This window comes from Periplaneta americana, chromosome 7, assembly GCF_040183065.1.
Source record: "Periplaneta americana isolate PAMFEO1 chromosome 7, P.americana_PAMFEO1_priV1, whole genome shotgun sequence".
Lineage (NCBI taxonomy): Eukaryota > Metazoa > Arthropoda > Insecta > Blattodea > Blattidae > Periplaneta > Periplaneta americana.
Genome location: NC_091123.1, coordinates 102,898,635 through 102,918,505, shown reverse-complemented (window position 1 = coordinate 102,918,505; position 19,871 = coordinate 102,898,635). Strand labels below are relative to the sequence as shown.

Here is a 19,871-nt window from a genome sequence, read left to right as displayed (position 1 = left end):
ACACGGCGAAGCATCTTGTAATAATAATGGACAAAGATTACGAGATTTTGTGATTTACAATGATCTAAAAGTAATGAATTCTTTCTTTAAACACAAAAATATACACACATATACATGGCAAGCAAGAGGATTACAATCTATTATTGATTATGTCATCTGTAATCAAAAATTGTTTAGCTTCGTCTTAGATGTCAAAGCTTGTAGAGGTCCTGAATTAGAGACAGATCATTATTTAATTGTATCCATCCCGTATTAGAATACCAGCTCCGTGGCTTAAAAGAAATATAAAAAATTCCAAGCAAGAAAGTAATAGACTTGTTTTTAAAGTAGACTTATTGAGAGATGATAGTATTAAATGGCTTTATGAATGTCACATAAAGGAATATCTTCAAAAAATCAAAATCTCGGATAATATAGAGGAAGAATGGAACAACATAACAGATATTTTAAAAAAGGCTGCATTTGAAAGTATTGGCGTAAAAAATATTAAGCAGAAGAGAAAAAGAGGCATACTGAAATGGGATGAGGATATCAAGAAGGTGATAAATGATAAGCGAGAAGCATATCTCCGATTTTTACAAACAAAAAAAACTTGAAGATGAAATTGATTATAAAAGAAAGAGAGCAATTGCAAAACGGGAAACAAGAAAGCAACACAGAGAGAAATGGAATGATTTCGTCTCAAGATTAGAAAGAGATTTAACATTACCAAGACCCAAAACTTTCAAAATTTTAAAGAAAATAAATTCGGAGATAAAAGAAAATGTTGTTATAAACCCTATTCCTAACGAATCTCTACTTGATTACTTTAAAAATATATGGTTTCACAAAAACATCTCTCTTACATTAAAGACTTCCAACAACAACACAACAGATATTATTACTTATGATGAACTCATTGAAGTATATAAACGTTTAAAAAACGGGAAAGCCCCAGGCGAGGATAATTTAAATTTCGAGCTTTTTAAATACGCTGGAGAAGAATTTACCTATAGATTTTTATATTTCTTAATATATGGGCAGGATCTAAACCCCCAGAAAGTTGGCAAAAAGCCATTGTAGTACCCATTTATAAGAAAGGAAACAAAAAATTATGTGAAAATTACAGGGGTATAAGTCTTCTCAATTCTGGATATACGATCTATACAGCCATAATCAAAAATAAACTATCACATCTTTACGAAGACAAAATCACTGAAGAACAGAATGGATTCCGAAAAGGAAGATCATGTTGTGACAGCTATTTCACCATGATGATTTTAATTGAAAAGCACAGAGAATTTAATATTCAAACCCACTTAGCTTTTATTGATTTCATAAAAGCTTTTGATAGAGTTGATAGAAATAAACTTTTAGAGATTTTACGCTATGATAATGTGCCAAACCAAATCATTCTCTCCATTTATAATTTATATCAACAAAATGAAATTGCCATCAGAACTGAACGTGGACCTACTAGCTGGACTTCCATCAACCAAGGTGTTAGACGAGGGTGCGGTCTTTCCCCTCTGTTGTATATTATATATGTGAACCATATTTTATACGTTTGGAGGCAAAGTCATCATGCTGGAATTCAAATTAATCGCAACACAGTTCTCTATACACTGATGTTTGCCGACGATCAGGTTATTATCGCTCAAACAGAGGATGCTTTACAGAGAGCTATTTATAATTTGCAAATAATTTCCTCAGTTTTCAATATGGAAATCTCGAAAGAGAAAACGAAAGTCATGGCATTTTCTTGAGAGAACCCAATTCCCAGTAAGATCATGATAAATAGTACTTTAATTGAACGTGTTAATTCATTTAACTATTTAGGTTATAACCTCTCTTACATCACTGATGAAGATATGTCAAACAAAATATCTAAATTTATAAAAATCACTGGCATAATTAACACTGTCTTCAAATCATCCCATGTTCAGGAACATACAAGGCTAAAGGTATATAAAACACTAGCTCGACCGGTCCTCACTTACGGTAGCGAGGCATGGACAATCAGAAAAGCTGATGAGCAAAGGCTGACGACAGCTGAAATGAGGTTCATGCGACGAACAGCGGGATGCTCTTTGCTGGAACACCGTAAAAATGTGGACATATTGCAGGAACTAAAAATGGATCTCCATTTTGAATCTTGAATTTTTAACACTTGAATATAATTAATTGATGAACTAGTGGACTTACTCATGTTAAATATGAAATATCTGTCCGGCTTACAGCTGTTTCAGTACTTCACGCACCATTATCAGAGCCTACTAGATCACGGCATCATCTCGAACTTCTCTGCCTGTTAGGAGGGTGTGTTTTATTGTTGGAAGGTGTTGAATTGTGGAGTCGAATAGTGTGTGTGTGTACTGAAATTGATCTGTGTGTTGAGGATTTGATTGGGATGTGTTTTAGTGTGTTTGTATATTTCATATTGTTCCAGTGTGTTGAGTTTTTGGTTCTTGGGTTGTGTGTGTAGGATTTCCATGTCCGGCTCTGATGATGGTGCGTGAAGCACTGAAACAGCTGTAAGCCGGACAGATATTTCATATTTAACACGAGTAAGTCCACTAGTTCATCAATTAATTATATTCAAGTGTTAAAAGTGGTGTACGCAAGATTCAAAATGGAGTACCAAGACCTTTCTACAAGTCAACTAGTACGCAAATACAGGTCAGAGCACATCAAGACTATCAAAGCCTCACACAACATCAGATTTAATCACATATGTTTAAACCAGCAGATCACACCAAATTACGCACAAATACACATAAAAAACACATCACAAATAGCTCAAAAAACTAAAACACAAGCACAGAAATTACACATACAGAACAACATCAAATACCTACATTACATGAAAAACAAACATAACACAAATGCATACAAAACATATCTACATCTAGCACACATCACACACCATACAGAACTTGAAGAAATCATTACACACACTAACAAAATAATATCGAACATCAGCCACAAAATAAAGAAACGACACAACACCAAAATAGCAAAACTAAAAACAGAACAAACAAAAACATACAAATCAGAACACAAATTCCACCCAAAAATACACAACACAACAAACATAACCTTCAATCGCAACGAAACCAATCTACTGGAAAAAGGATTAAAACATAACATACCACACAACAACACAGGACCAAAACAAAAAACACAGACAATTATCAACACAGAAACAACAATACAAAACACAAAAAACAGAACACCAAGAATACATCAGACAAGACATCATAAGACACGCAAACAAAATACACGAGCCCAACACAAACAAAAGAGAATAGATAACAATAAAAACACTAAAAGCTAAACAACTACAACATAACCTCATTTTCACTAAAGCAGACAAAGGCAATTGCACAGTGATACTACACAAACAAGACTTACACAACAAAATAGAAACATACTTTAAACAAAACAACATCACAGAACTCGAAAAAGATCCCACCACACAATACCACAACACAATAAAAAAACACAATCAACAAAAGCAAACACATAATACCACACAACATAAAACACGAACTTAAACCAATCAAACCAGCAGCACCTAAACTCAATGCACTACCCAAAATACACAAAGAAAACATACCTATCAGACCCCTAATCAACTACAGACAGGCACCAGCACACAAACTAGCCACACTCATGGACAAAATCATCAGAAACAACATAACATTCAGAGAACAGACAGCAATAAAGAACACTATAGACCTCGTCAACAAAACAAAACAACAACGCATACCACACAGTGCAACACTAGCATCATTCGATATCACCAACTTATACACTAATATACCAATACAAGACACATTACAGATACTAAAACAAATGCTCACAGATAACAACACACCACAAAAAAAAACATCGAAGAAATCATCGAAATCACAGACATCATAACAAAGCAAAACTATTTCACACACAACAACAAATACTACACCCAAACAGAAGGATTGCCAATGGGATCACCCATATCCAGCATACTAGCAGAGATATTTTTACACAACATAGAACAAACATACATACTCAACAATGAACACAACAAATATGCAGACAACATAATATACTGGCACAGATATGTAGACGATATACTCATACTATACAAAGGAAACAAAAGACAAATACACAAACTACACCAATACAAAAACAAATTACACCCAAAACTTCAATACACACTAGAACTTGAAAACAACAACTCCATAAATTTCCTAGACATCACCATAACAAAAATCGACAACAAACACACCTTCAAAATATACAGAAAACCAACCACCACCACCACACACGTACACAACACATCTAACCACCCCATACAACACAAACATGCTGCATTCAGGACAATGATACACAGATTACTCAACATACCCATGAACCAACAACACTACAATGAAGAAGTGAACACAATCAAATACATAGCACAAGAAAACGGATACAATCCAAACATAATAGACAACATCATAAGGAAGACAAAACAAAAACTTAACAAACACAAAAATACACAAAACACAACACAAACACAAGAACACATCACACTAACATATGAAAACAAAAGCACACATAAGATCGCATCTTCATTCAGGAAACAGAAATACAACATAACATACAGAACAGAAAACACACTACAAAGACATCTCAACACACAAAAAACACAAACAAATAAATACGACCACACAGGTGTATACAAACTCAAATGTAATAGTTGCGACAAGTTCTACATAGGACAGACAGGCAGATCATTCCAAACACGCTACAAAGAACACATTAAAGCTATAACCAGAGGACACAATACATCTACATACGCCGATCACATAACCAATACTAACCATACATACAATAACATAAATACGGACATGGAAATCCTACACACACAACCCAAGATCCAAAAACTCAACACACTGGAACAATATGAAATATACAAACACACTAAAACACACCCCGATCAAATCCTCAACACACAGATCAATTTCAGTACACACACACTATTCGACTCCACAATTCAACACCTTCCAACAATAAAACACACCCTCCTAACAGGCAGAGAAGTTCGAGATGACGCCGCGATCTAGTAGGCTCTGATGATGGTGCGTGAAGCATTGAAACAGCTCTAAGCCGGACAGATATTTCATATTTAACACGAGTAAGTCCACTAGTTCATCAATTAATTAAAAATGGATCCTATAGTTAATTTTGTTCAACAATATCGCCTTCAGTGGAAAAAACATGTCGAAAGGATGGATCGCACAAGATGGCCTAAACAGATTCTTACTTATTTACCAAGAGGAAAGAGGAAATTGGGAAGACCATGCAAGCGCTGGCATGAGACCGTAACAGATCCTGTAGGGCCTAATACATAAAGGGTATGATGATGATGATGATGATGATGATGATGATGATGATGATGATGATGATGATAAAATACAACATTTCACCAGTGTCGAATAATTGAACTCAATATTTAGTGATACAGCTGGGTTGTGCATATATATAGCACACAACTATCATATTGTCTTCGTCGTAATGTATAATGTTTTAAACAATTGACATTTATTTATAGATGGAACATATACAGTATTATGTTCATATACACACACAAGGTTTTTATCATACATACTCTTACAACAAGCATTGCCTACATGTTCACAGTATGTCTAAATGGGACAGTTAACAGTCTTCAAAGACAGTTTTTATCAAAAGTTATACAGTATTGTTTTTATTCACTTCGTAAAGCTCAAGGCTTTTGTACAGTGTACACAAATTTGTACAAGGACATATTTCATTCAGAAGTGTTTTATATTTCCTTGTAATGTGCATATAATATGTCATTTGTGTCTTTTTTAGGTAATTCACGATATTTTGACTCATGTCATGTTGTATAACATTTATTGTTTTTTATATTCATGTTTATAACCACAATATGACAGTCTCTCGTGTACAGAACATTCTCATACTGACACAATACACATTTTTTACATCTCTCTATACATTTGATTTTAGATATTTGAATATTATTTCATGCCTGATGATGCCCCCTTTGAGGGTGAAAACGTTTGCAAGTGTAATTAAAGGTAAATATATAAAAAAATTAGTGATATGTAACTTGTGTTTTGTACAGTTTGTTAAGCCATAAAGATTGATTATTCAAAATACTGATATAAGTAAGAGTAGTAATTGGCTTAGCTGATCATCAAAATCAAAATTAATTGTAAATTACATGCTATACTAGTTAATAAAAGGACTCGTGTACTCCTGGTCATTTGTAATGGTGCACTCACCACACAACTGTAGATGATAAGTCTCGAAAAAGCAAGAAAACATATACACTTCCTGCACCAAGCACATCTCATGAAGCTCATCATTCTACATTCACATTTGATTATCTTAGCATCATTCGGGAAGCACATGTCTGTGATGTTCATGAAAACATTTCTTTTGGCTACTAACTTACTTGCATACAATCCATACAGCAGCATGTCTTTAAGAATTGGAGCCGACAGCTGATTATATACAAGTGATTGAATTTTTAATTCATTTTCCCAGGAAGAGATATTTCGTCTCCTTTCTAATAGATACTGTATGTGCACATTTGAGATGTGTTATAAACTGTTTAATCTGCCTGTAAAAATACACGTCACATGGCTGGCATAATGATGTACATTTAGGAAGATAATTTTTAGAGTACATACTGTACTGTTTGTTTGCTCACCCCATGAATGTAACACAAAAGGAACTGTTTTTGTTTCACATATGGCTGAAGGACTGTATCTAAAACTTTCTCAAAAAGCGCAGAAGTCAGTTTTCCTGAAATTGAACATGTAACAACCACAGTTTTTAGTTCATACTGTAATTAATTAACCCTTACATTTACTGTAGGCCCAAATTTACCTCCAAGTTCCTGCATGCACAAAAACACTTCAGGTAAAAGTTTTCCCGGAGACATTATTGCATATTGTGCAGTGTACGAATATGTGACTTTATTCAGGTCCCCAATAGTAACTACAACTTGTTTTTCTCCTTTGGTAGTTAAAGTTCTTTTAAAGTAGACCTGATACATGCATTAAGTCTGGTCGGTATTAATGACGTAATCAGAATCGAATTGTGAAATTGAGGTGGATGCCTGCTTTTGAAAACGATCTGCTGACTGCAGTATGTCCTCTCCACATAAGTTTCTCGAGTACAGATCAGATTTGTTACTTTTCTCTGGCCTATTTTATGCCGTTTCTTAAAAGGAATGATCCAACTGTAACTTGTTGTGAAGTTGAACGAAGAACTCTGATACTGAAAGGCCGCCGCTGAAGCCTACTCCTGCAGCCTCTTGATTGTCACTTGTCCATTCCTTCCCTTGAACCCACAAATTTGTCATACACCCACTTGTTTATCATCATCATTTTATCGTACCGCATATCTCCTGTTTCCATGTCTCTTCACCACAAGTCCCTTGTGTTTTAACATATGGGGAACCCTGATGCTGCAATGTATGCAAACTCCAGTTCGGATATTCGTGAGCCAAATTTACCACTTTTATTTTTGTGTCCAGTAGTATCAGCTCGTGTCTCTGGAGTTTTTCTGGACTTGATTTACGACATATCCCTCTCTTCTGTTGGGATAGCACTAGGTGTTTCTGCATCCTTTTCAGGAACAGCTTCATCTAAGATTAATTCTTCTGTATCTTCGAACTTGAAACTTTCTAGAGCTTCCATGAATAAATTTACAGCTTTATCACCTATCTGTCGAGACTGCAAATTTACTTCCGCACTGGAGAGGTCTTCAGTCAGTCCCATCTCTAGAAGCTGATCTGGAAGTTAAGATAAATAACAAAAAAATTCTATGCATCTAACAAATTAGTAATCTTTCAAATTATGTTTTTATGTAGTTAATTTTGTTATTATTTTAGTGACTGTATTTCTGCTATAAATGAAAATTGATACCAAATTTTCATGGAATGAAAAACCATAATAATGATCATGGTAATTTTAAAAAGTAGTAATACATAACGTCTTTACCTTAAAAACGTCGCACCACTCCCATCAGAATACTTTTATTGACAGTTTCGCATTTATCAGAATGTCAGGCGATGTGTTTGTGTCTTTGTCACTCGCCATTATTGAACAAGTAGAATAAAATCAACAAACAATAATTATAATATGTAAAAAAAATAGGCTTAATAATATCAAAACAAACATTAATATGACGTAGTGTAAACTCAGTTACAGAGGTCGAAGACGACAATCTGAGCTGTTTGAGAGGTGAGGAATTTGCATGCAACAGCAACTCAAGGACCCTTGATTGTATTTCATACTTTATTCTTTTACGTGTTAACTAGGGCCTGTATTTCATACTTTATTTTTTTACGGGTAAACTAGGGCCTATGGGAGAGAAAACTGAAACATGGGTCATTTTATTTTGGTATATTTTCACCAAAAAAATCCCCATACAAAACTGTGATATCAATCTGACAACCTCTCCTTGTCAGCTGCCAACATAGGATTCATGAATGTCACTGAGGCCATCTATCAGACTGGACAATAGTCGCATATATAGGATATACAATGGGAAAATGTAAGCAAATGTATGGACCCATACCTGGTCCAGCCCTTGAAAAGCCAGGCAGCCATGTATGGGGCAAGAATCGTCTCTCTCTCTCTCTCTCTCTCTCTCTCTCTCTCTCTCTCTCTCTCTCTCTCTCTCTCTCTCTCTCTCCCTCTCTTTGACAGCATGTGTGTGTAGAGATGTTTTTCAGAATGGAACACAATATGAGATCAAGAATGAGGACTTAATGCTTGACTATTGTCTGGAGTATTGCCTCTGATTAGTTACATCAGAAATAGCTCCTGATACTGGCATAAATCAGGTGGTAGACACATTTGCCTCCTGATCCAGAGCTGTAAATGTGCATGAGTTTGATTCTCTCTTGAGCTGATTACCCAGTAGGGTTTTTTCTGAGTTTTTCCCAACTTAAGGTGAATGTCAGATAATCGCATGGCAAATCCTCAGTCTCATCTCGCCAAGTACCATCTCATTATCACCAATGTAATTTATGTTAAGTAACGTAATAGTTGATACAGCATCATTAAATGGCTGGGTAAAAAATGACTCCTCACATTGAATTATTAAGAAAAATAAAAAATGGTTCCTCACATTGCATTTAAGGAACATGTTGCCAGCATGTCCTCCAATCCCTTGTCAAAACTGATCTTATTAATTAATAAACACACCACAGTACAGTCCAATTCATGGGACTGCTGTAAATGACTTTCGTTCGCCTCCCGCATTTTCTAAATTAACAGGAAAAGAGCATTGCATAACCAGAATCAAGAAATTATTGCAAATTTTTATTACTTCATGAAGCGACAGGCGAAAAATAGATATGAATTGTGTCGAATTGTCTTCATTAATAACAAACATTCATGAAATCCGAGAATGAGTTGCAGAAGCGGTTCAATATGAAGAGCGATAAATAACCAAAAGGAGAGGCATGCTGAAATAAGAAAATTCGGAATTCGATAAACCAAGCAAGAAACCTCATGTTCCAAAGGTTTAATGGAAACAGATGAATATAAGAACTTAATTTAATGAATTAATTCATAAGTAGCATGTGTTACAAGAAATGGTAATGCTTAGACAATGAGGCGATCTCTGAACAATAGGTCATGAGAAAAGTCGTTGATTCGATTCTTGTGTTGTTTAGTCTGAGTCTGATAGTATTGTCGAGCTTGATGGATGATTTTTTTTTTATCGTGGTAATTCCTATACTTGTCGCATCTGCTGTTAACAGATTTAAATTCTTATTTCTTAAGACGTCCCTAAACTACGGAACGCAATAAATGTGTCTTCATAGTCTGTGATAGCAATTTTGCTTCTTCTCCAATAACAAGGTCCTTTTTCTTTGTGGTGGTCTTCTGAAACGAAAGGCCAGGACTTGAATTATCCTTTCCGTTTTTTGCCTCGTAAACTTCAGCACCACAAGAAAAGTGATGGGTAAAAATTTGGTAATTTTTGGTTTAATTTTTTTTTTTTTTTTTTTTTTTTTTTTTTTTTTTTTTTGTAGAAGATGATTTATTGTTTTATTTGGAGATGTTTATGCAGCTGGCCTGGTTACTCTAACATACATACTGATTGTGAAGGCAAATATCAACATTCATTTGTGCCTTAGAAGAACAGGGCAATTTTCGGTTAAGGAGGCATTGTACACCTAAGGAAATGGAGGAAATTATCATCTTTTCTTTTTATTGAATGAACATTCCTCAAAAGTATTGTGAATAAAACAGAGAAGAAAGCATTTTAAAATATTCAATATCGTAAAAAATATCGGGAAAACTAATTTTCCTGCACAAATACACCAATTGAAAAATATAATTACCATTCACAATAAATATTTTATGATTCTAAAAATATGTTTATTAATCTAGAAGTATTGATTGATGACTATACCAAATTCCTGCACAAAATTCATTCAGCAAATGTAGAAATTAATTTTTTGGATTTTACTAAATTTATACTATCGAAAGGTTTTACATATCCCCTTAAAATGTTTGTGTTAACTGTGTTTTTGTCTGTTCTGTGGTACCAGATGTTTCGTTTTTTAAGTCTCTACGCCTGCTAGTTCAAAATACTTTAGTGAATTTTTAGAACTGTCAAATACTTTCTCTCTCCTCTCTGCCCCGTTAGGGGATAAAAAAAACTCTCAAGATTTATTTGAAGGGGGTACATGAAGTTGATTTCTTTACATTCTTTACACGTTTTAGAAACAATTCTGAGAGACAAATAGTCAAACCCAATTTTATAAAGGAGACTTTGTTTTAAATTTAAAGGCTGCATGTCTGCTGGTTGAAAAAATAAATCAGTATAATTTTTTGATCATATTTCGTAAAACTCCGTTTTATCTTTTGACTAAGATTAACAGAAGCTACACATAGGGTTTAAAGGAATTTAAGGTGATGAGTCAGTCAGTCTGTTGATTATAGAATAATTTTTTTTATTATATGGGTTGTCTTTATACTTTATAGTAACGAGAAAAAGATTATGCAACAACAACTGAAATTATCTTGAAAACTGTGTGTCGGGAACTGGTCCCTTTTCATATGCATGCAAACATTATAGACTACCGCAGTTCTATAGTTAGCTAGTATATGTGCATAGTTTCTGGAGGTGACTGTCCATCAAGACCACTTGGATGTGTTTACTCTTATGTCCCACCCATTGCTTGTGACAGATATCATCCGACCTTGCAGCAGTAACTCGCTCTGGAGTTCACATTAACAAAATCCATCTGCCAAAATTCCTGGCTCCTACTGTACATGCCCTGTCCATTATAAACGTCTGGATTTTATGTTCTTAATTATGTCAGGTGAAGAATACAATGTGTGCAGTTCTGTGTTGTGTGACTTTCTCCATTCTCCTGCAACTTCATCCCTCTTAGCCCCAAATATTTTCCTAACAACCTTATTCTCAGACACCCTTAATCTCTGTTCCTCTCTCAAAGTGAGAGTCCAAGTTTCACAATCATACAGAACAATCGATAATATAACTGTTTTAAAATTCTAACTTTCAGATTTTTTGACAGCAGACTAGATGACAAAAGCTTCTCAACCGAATATTATCAGGCATTTTCCATATTTATTCTGCGTTTAATTTCCTCCAGAGTGTCATTTATATTTGTTACTTTTGCTCCAAGATATTTGAATTTTTCCACCTCATCGAAAGTTAAATCTCCAATTTTTTATATTTACATTTCGTACAATATTCTCGTCACGAGACATAATCATATACTTTGTCTTTTTGGGATTTACTTCCAAACCTATCACTTTACTTGCTTCAAGTAAAATTCCCTTGTTTTCCCTAATCGTTTGTGGATTTTTTCCTAATATATTCACATCAGCCACATAGACAAGAAGCTGATGTAACCCGTTCAATTCCAAACCCTGTTTGTTATCCTGAACTTTCCTAATGGCATATTCTAGAGCAAAGTTAAAAAATAAAGGTGATAGTACATCTCCTTGCTTTAGCCCGCAGTGAATTGGAAAAGCATCACATAGCAATTGGCCTATACGGACTCTGCTGTAAGTTTCATTGAGACACGTTTTAATTAATCAAACTAATTTCTTGGGTATACCAAAGACATATGTAGACTACTGTAATATTTGTTTAGTTTTTGGAGGTGACTGTCCAGAGTCCAATAGAATACTCGGGCATACATGTTTACTCTTATGTCCTCCCATTCCAGCTGCGACAGAGATAACAACCGATCTTGCAGCGGTGAGTAACTCGCTCTGGAGTTCACATTAACAAAATCCATCTGCCAAAATCCCTGGCACCCACTGTAGAACATTCCTTACACACTTTCTTGCTCTTCCCGAATATTGTGGACGAGAATAAGATCTTAACATTCAAAGAGTGATTTTCAAATTGACTTTTCTGAAATTCTTCTTTATCCTAGTTCTGTACTTTCTTCTTTTTTCTGTCTCTCTAAATATTTTCAGCTTCAACTTCTTCTTGCTATTTTCCAAAACAGTCTTCTCTTTACTGCGAGCTTCTTTCTTCTGCTGAGCATTTTTTTTTCATCCTGATCTTTGCTTTTTCATTCTGTTTCTGTTTATCTAAAACAGCCCAGGGCATAAGAGGGGAAGTGAAAGAGATGAAGAAACCACCTATGTCTATTTTGCTTACACCACCTTATAAACAAAGACTTCGTGCATCAGTAGTGGATTTTAGGCGACCAGCAGAGCCAAAAGTTCATAAAAGCTATGATGCCTGCCTGATACAACCCATCACTGACTTTCCTGTCTGCAGTGACTCAGTCAAGTTAATAACGTCCAGGTCTGATCTAAAAACAATAAAATACCGTAAAGTGGGGTGACTTTGAACGCCGAGGTGACTTTGAACAGTAATTTTGCGCCTTTCTAAATTAAATGCTGTACCCAATTGCAAAAAAACTGAACTAATTTATTGACAATTTAAACAGTTTTTTCGCAATTGGGTACAGCATTTAATTTAGAAAGTCGCTAAATTACTGTTCAAAGTCACCTCAGCGTTCAAAGTCACCCCACTTTACGGTACTGAATTTTTTTTGTATTAACCCCATAATGAAGCATTTAAAAGTCTTGAATACTTCTTCAGAAGATGCTACATTGTTACTTATTAAAAAGCTTTAGTGCATAATTATTTAGTGCCCATGAATCATGTAAATAAGGGAATGTGGCATATGCTATGTAAGTTATAACGAATGGAAAACTTAAAAATTGTGAATTTATTGAATTTTGGCAGTGACTAGCAACATAATATTTTTATGTTAAAATTCAGTATTAAATTCTTACAGAAATTATAACAGTTATAAAAACTTATAATATTATCCTCATTATGATCAAAATGAAAATTCAACTTTCTTATTTTTTCTATAATGGACGGGACATGAAAAGTTTCTGCAGTAAGAGATCAGTTTCTGAAATAATTTTAAAATTCTAAAATAAATTAAACCCATCAGCTGTTTGCTATATACCCTTGTTGTCTTCCCTCTAAACCAGCTGGAGTCGGCAATGAATGCTGAAATGAATATGGAGCCACGGACTTAATCATTCTTAGGATCAAAGGTCCTTCACTTCAAGAATGTACAAAATATAAGAAAAGTGAACTTGGAGGGATAAAATTCTTTTACCGTATCAATTTTAAGCTTATTATTTCTTATTACTGAATTGAAATACATTTTTATTAAACTTTAATAAATTGTACTTACGCTCATTTTGGTGTTGAATGGCTGTTATCTTAATTTTCTTTCTGTAGCATTGATTGAATTATTACATTAGTCTGAACATAAGATGTTCTCACATATAAGATGAGTATGGTTTTTATAAGTGTGTTTTAAGATAAAAAACTTCGTCTTACATTTGAGCTAATATGGTATGTGTATATTATAGTTGAGTTTATAACAGTAATATATTATTAATTTTTTATAGATATATTTTAATCAATGTTATTTTTCAGATTGAAGAATGCAGTTGATAGAATGATGCCTCTTGTTTTGGAGAATTATTCGAAACAATGCCAACGAGCAGCTGAAGAGAAGTAAGTAGTGCTTTGATTTGTTTTAAATTTAATATCATTATTATATAGTAAATTAGTTGCCATTCATCTTCAGTTTTGATCCTGTATTAATGTAGAAAAGTAAACCAGAGTAAATCTTTTAACGAAGCATTTTTACATAATTATTGAATATATGTCACTAATTATTTGAGAGTTGGCTTACATAAACGGATAAATTTTATTTAATGTATATTTTGCACTAATGTCACTTTATATATTGATAGTAATATTATTTTTAACATGTTGCTCCATTGAAGTATGACAGCTGACATGATGTTTTTTTGTTTTTTTTCAAACAGCCCACAAATATACTGGGAGTTATATAGGTACTACTGGTAAGAGACCCCACATATTTCCTCCATCATGGGATAATATTTAAAACCGGGGCTTTTACACCAGTGGTGCTTTGCCTTATTTTCATATGCTTGGTACACCAGTGCTTTTTATTTTGTTTTAGGCATGAGGAATGGGAAAATTGTATAACCATTTCTGTCGTGACTGATGAAGGGCCAGTTCACAATAATAAATATAGAGTCTGTTTGGAAGTAAGATAAATTAATGAGTTGTTAATATATGTGTGTGTGCTTTACAGAATTGTTTATAGGCTGTAGTAACAATAATGTGAGAAATGAATTAAGTACCAGAAAAAAAAATAAATTCTAGCAATTACAGTATTATCCTAAATTTGAATTGTGAAATATCATTCCTATTTTCAAAGAATTAAAAATATATTAACATTTTAATGACAAATAAATGAATGGCAACACTACAACCACATTTTTTGTTTCTGGCGTCTTCTAATATTTCATTTCTTTTGTGATCACAACATATGAATTTTGTCATTATTCAAAAACATTAATTTCTTTTTATTGTATTAAATTTGTTGTCGTCTGAGTATCCAAATTTCATTTCCATATGCAAGAGAAGGGAGGGAGTCAGTCATTACAGATTCGGATTCTATTAGAGTTTTGCACTAAGCTATATTTCAAAATATTGTTTAAATTCCTAATGTTTGAGTCAAATATGTTAATTACAGGCTTGAAAGTACATTTTAAATATCTCATAATGGGCTATTACCTATGTAATGGCCACTGTAGAGTGTACTGTTTTGCTCTCTTATATGTTAGTCCTGTAAGAGGAGTTTTTTGTGCCGTTAAAGTCTTCACCCTTGTTACCTCGGGCATAGCCTTTCTATTTGTAATTCCTAGAGAGAATTATTTTGAAAAACTCCAAAAATTGAACTACCTAATGATCGCAGATCTTTATTGTATATGCATATTATCCCCCCACATCTAGAAGGATCATCTGTCTGCCATCCAGGGGATGTTGTTATACTGGAATTACGTGTTCCCCCAAGGAATGGAAAGATATGTCTTATAATATGCTAACTTGCAAGGATAGAGTCATATGAAAGTTGCCTTAAAATTGATAGTGTATAATGAATGCAAGATAAGATAAGAGGACCTGCTTGATTTCCAATGCTGAGCATTTGATAACTACATCATTGTCTATACATAATTGATAGCTATATTGCCATCAATGTAGCTCAGGTGTAATGCATTTACCTACTGACCTGGAGCTGTGCTCAGGCATGAGTTGGTCCCCACTTGGTCTGATTAGCTAGTTGGATCTTTTCCGAGATTTCTCCCATTGTAAGGCGAATGTCAGGTAGTCTTTGGCGAATCTCGACCTCATCTCGCCAATTACCATATCGCTATCACCAATTCCATTGACGCTATGTAACACAGTAGTTGATACAGCGTCATTAAATAACCAAGTAAAACAAATACACTACTGTTGTGAAAAGTGCAACACCCAGAAAGAATGGCCCAAACGACTCCAAACTCGGGAGATGTGTAGAACAGTGTACCACCAATAATTGATTACGTTTCCAGAAAGATGGCATACACATAGGCCCAACAGTGACTTCTCTTGTGTTACCAACAAGGTCTTGCTCAGTCAGTACAGAGCTTCCAAATGAAGTGGAAATGTGATAGCTAGTGCAGGTATGCCTCGTCGACGTGGAAGAGCGCAATATCACCACATGAGTTCGAACGGGGCTGAATGGTTGGTCTCCAGGAAGCAGGTTTGTTATACCGTGACATTTCGGCTCGTACAGGGCATGCTGCTATGATGATGATGATGGATGATGATGATGATGATGATGATGAAGATAGATAGATAGGTAGGTAGGTAGGTAGGTAGATAGGTAGATAGATAGATAGATAGATAGATAGATAGATAGATAGATAGATAGATAGATAGATAGATAGATAGATAGATAGATAGATAGATAGATAGATAGATAGATAGATAGATAGATAGATAGATAGATAGATAGATAGATAGACAGATAGACAGATAGACAGACAGACAGACAGACAGATTTACTAACATTAAATGTAAAACATTAATTATTAAATCAGAAATTTCTGTTGTTACATTTTTCAACCAACACACTTTTAGAGATTAAGGGCATATATGTGTGTCACAATTTAGAAATAGTTGTTGCCTTATGTTAATGGCAATTTCCTAATGTAAAAAAAATAAGATAAGGGCATGAGGTGTGCTTAGAGGATTTATATACAAACAGCAAAGAATTTTCTTACTCGCCAAACAGACTCTAATGATACAACAGTGAAAAGTACTTAAAGTGTGAAATTTTATGATTTGTTTAATTGTCCTAAATTAACAGGATTAAAGAAAGAGAGACTGATATGTGCAGATCCAGCTTTATGTATACTGAAATGTTTGATGTTTGTAAACATTTGCACCCTATTGTTCTTCTCACTTAACCATGAAGAAATCAGGGTATAACGTTGCTTAGTAATGTATTTAACTACTAATTGTTGAATTATCATATTAATAATTATAATATGTACAACGGTTAATACATGTGCTGGTTGGCAAATTTTAATTTTGTAAGTTTCTTTTAAAATAATGTTTTTGGCGAAAATTAGTAATTGAGGAGGTCAACAGGGTGCATTCTGGATATGAATTTGCTTCATTTCAGTATGGAAGACACAATTGGCATCCTTTGTATTCGAAATGTAACATCAATTGGCTACATTGAATCTTAGATCCATTTAATTATGAACTGACCTTTGATACTTTCTGTAAGATGTTTCAGATAAGCTTAACTGTTTTTCCTGTTCTTTAATATGTATATATGTGTATGAAAACCTTGATTTAGTAATCCGAAGCAATGATTATCTGTATTTTCGTGTTTAAAAAATTGGCACATTTTAGGTATGGAATGGGTATATATTTGAAATTACTCAAATTACAGTGCTCAAAAATTTTTTTTGTATTATTTTATTGCATAATTAATGAAGCAATATCAGTATGCAGTAATTTTTTTTGTGCACTGTGGATTTTTTGAGCAATTGATTCACATCATTAATACTCTAATTATTATAACATATCAATGACTATATGTTGAAAGTGTTAAATTCTGTTTGTTTTTAATATATAACCAGAGAATAAAAAAAGACGGAACTCTTGGAGCATGAGTTTTCAAAGTTCTCTTTCGGTAAATATCTGAGTCAAAAGATCGAATGTTGAGCATCATGGATGAAGTCAATGTTATTCAACTGTAAACTCGTATAACACAAAATTGCTTTGTCTGTGAAATAATGCGTATGGCACAGCAGTGAAGCACGTGCTTTTCATGCAAAAGACTGGTGTTCGAGTCTTGTGTTTTTATTTTCGTATTGTAAAAATATTGTTTTTATATTTTTTCTTCGTTGAATTTATTTACGTTAATTTATATCTTCTTTTATGTATTTGCCTATTCCTTTGTTATTTATATGGAAAAGTATTTATTAATCGTCATTTATTAACTGTTTACAGAAACAGCATTTACTCATTGTTATTGTTATGACCTATGCGAACTGGTCTTACAATTTGAAAACAACTTCATTAGTCATAAATATATAACAAAACTGATAAATTTAAACACAAAGGAAAGCATGATCGAGGTATGTGAACAAAATGTGTCTGATACGAGACAGACCTTCATACCTCAATGGTAGGGCATGTAGTTCTTATGCAAGAGACTGAGTTTTGTGTCTTTTGCGTGCTTGTGACATTTTGAAGATTATTATATATCAAATGTAAATTTGATTGTCTTTCTATTTTAATTTCGAGCATGCCTTCCTGTTATAGGCTACAATGAGTAACAAAAACACTGGGACAAACTTTGGGAGCTAGTTCTCCATACCAAAACAAGAAAAGAAAGTCATATAAACTCAGAAATTCCTGACTTACGAGATATTAATGAAAGATGGCATTCACTTAGTTTCGAGGTTCAACCCAACAACTTAAAAGTGGTACAAATAATAATTAATTTTTACAGACTCTTGAATGCACGTCTACCTACTGATGTACATTGTACTCTAGATGGCCATGCACTGCCAAGGAAATTTCTTTACACTCTTTCATACATTTGACTTGCATTGCAGTTCAGTTACATTTGAGCGCCTAACCATTGCATGTTATCCAGATGGATAGGTAGGCGAGGACCAGTTCCATGGTCTGCACGTCTGTCCGACTTCAGTCCTTTAGATTTATATATGCGGGGATACCTACAAGTCTTAGATTATGCAACAAACATTCCAACTCAAGAGAGAGACTACATACATGAATGTGTTGTAGGAACCTGTGAAACCATTTGACATTGTCCTGGTGTCTTTAAAAGAATACAACAGTATATGACCAGACATGTCTGTATGTGCTTTGAAGCAAGCAGAGGAAATTTTAGGCATTTACTGTGTTTTGAGAGTTCAAAACATTGCTCAGGTGTCATTGTAAATGTATTCCATCAGTTTGTATTAAAATATCATTGTCTATATATTAAAATAATTGGCATATCTCTTCACCTTTTACTTAAACTGAAATATCTCCAGCTCTAATGGAGCTGCAATAACATACTTTGGCTTAAAATACTCGAGATGTTACACATTGAGTGAGCCCTAATTTACTTTGCCCAAATTGACCGAATCAAGTAAATTTGGGCAGCTCAATCGAAAATGTGTAATCCCCCTAGTGTTATAGGCCCATGTACACTACCATAGCTACACTAGTTCTCGAGATATTTCAGTTTAAATAAAAGGTGAACAGATCATGCCATGGTTATCTTAATATATAAAAAGTGAATGTGGGTATGAGAGACAGAGAGAGAGATTATACAAATCTACACGCTTCAACCAATATTTGCCAAAGTTTGCATATTTAACCTTCATAACCATGAGAAAAACATAGGCTACATTAAAATTGGACAAATGGACGATAAATTAATATGAAAAGTAATAAATAAAAATAAATACGGTCAAATATTCATGTGTAATATGAAAATGCAGTCTTCTACAGTCAAGTTTTCTTTATTATAGTCCATTGTATTCATATCATAACATTGTTGATTATAATATAAAGACCAAAACCTAGACAATTCATGCAATAAGTATCTTTATGCAGTCTAGGTCTGTGTTATGAGTTTCTCGATACAATTGTAGATAGTGAGCAGGCTGTGTTTTATCCAACTGAATTCTTTGAAACCACAAGGATTGCCACCACATAATTTAATACTTAATATTAAATCACCAATAGTACTATTGCGAAATAACCATCCACTAAAATTCTGCAAAGGAACAAGAATTGATATGAAAAAGTCATGCAAAACGTAATAGAAGTGACAATATTAACTGGCAAGACGAAAGGAGAAGATGTTATCACACATATTCCTATGATAGCCACTAACATACCTTTCGATTTTAAGCAACTGCAATTTCAGT

General features: G+C 33.9%; 1 protein-coding gene across 12 annotated transcripts in view; it reads left to right on the top strand.

The window, feature by feature from the left end:
• LOC138703319 (ubinuclein-1-like) overlaps window positions 1-19,871 on the top strand; it is a 720,147-nt gene that overhangs the window by 559,694 nt on the left and 140,582 nt on the right. For 10 of the 12 annotated variants that reach the window (XR_011333095.1, XR_011333096.1, XR_011333097.1 and 7 more), the window contains 2 exons: window positions 13,981-14,061; window positions 14,379-14,414. Coding sequence is in view for 9 of the 12 variants with exons in the window: in XM_069831096.1 (XP_069687197.1) it covers window positions 13,981-14,061; window positions 14,379-14,414 (117 nt within the window). In the remaining 3 variants the exon portion in view is untranslated. The remainder of the gene's footprint in view (window positions 1-13,980; window positions 14,062-14,378; window positions 14,415-19,871) is intronic. The other 2 variants (XM_069831102.1, XM_069831097.1) reach the window with 1 other exon arrangement.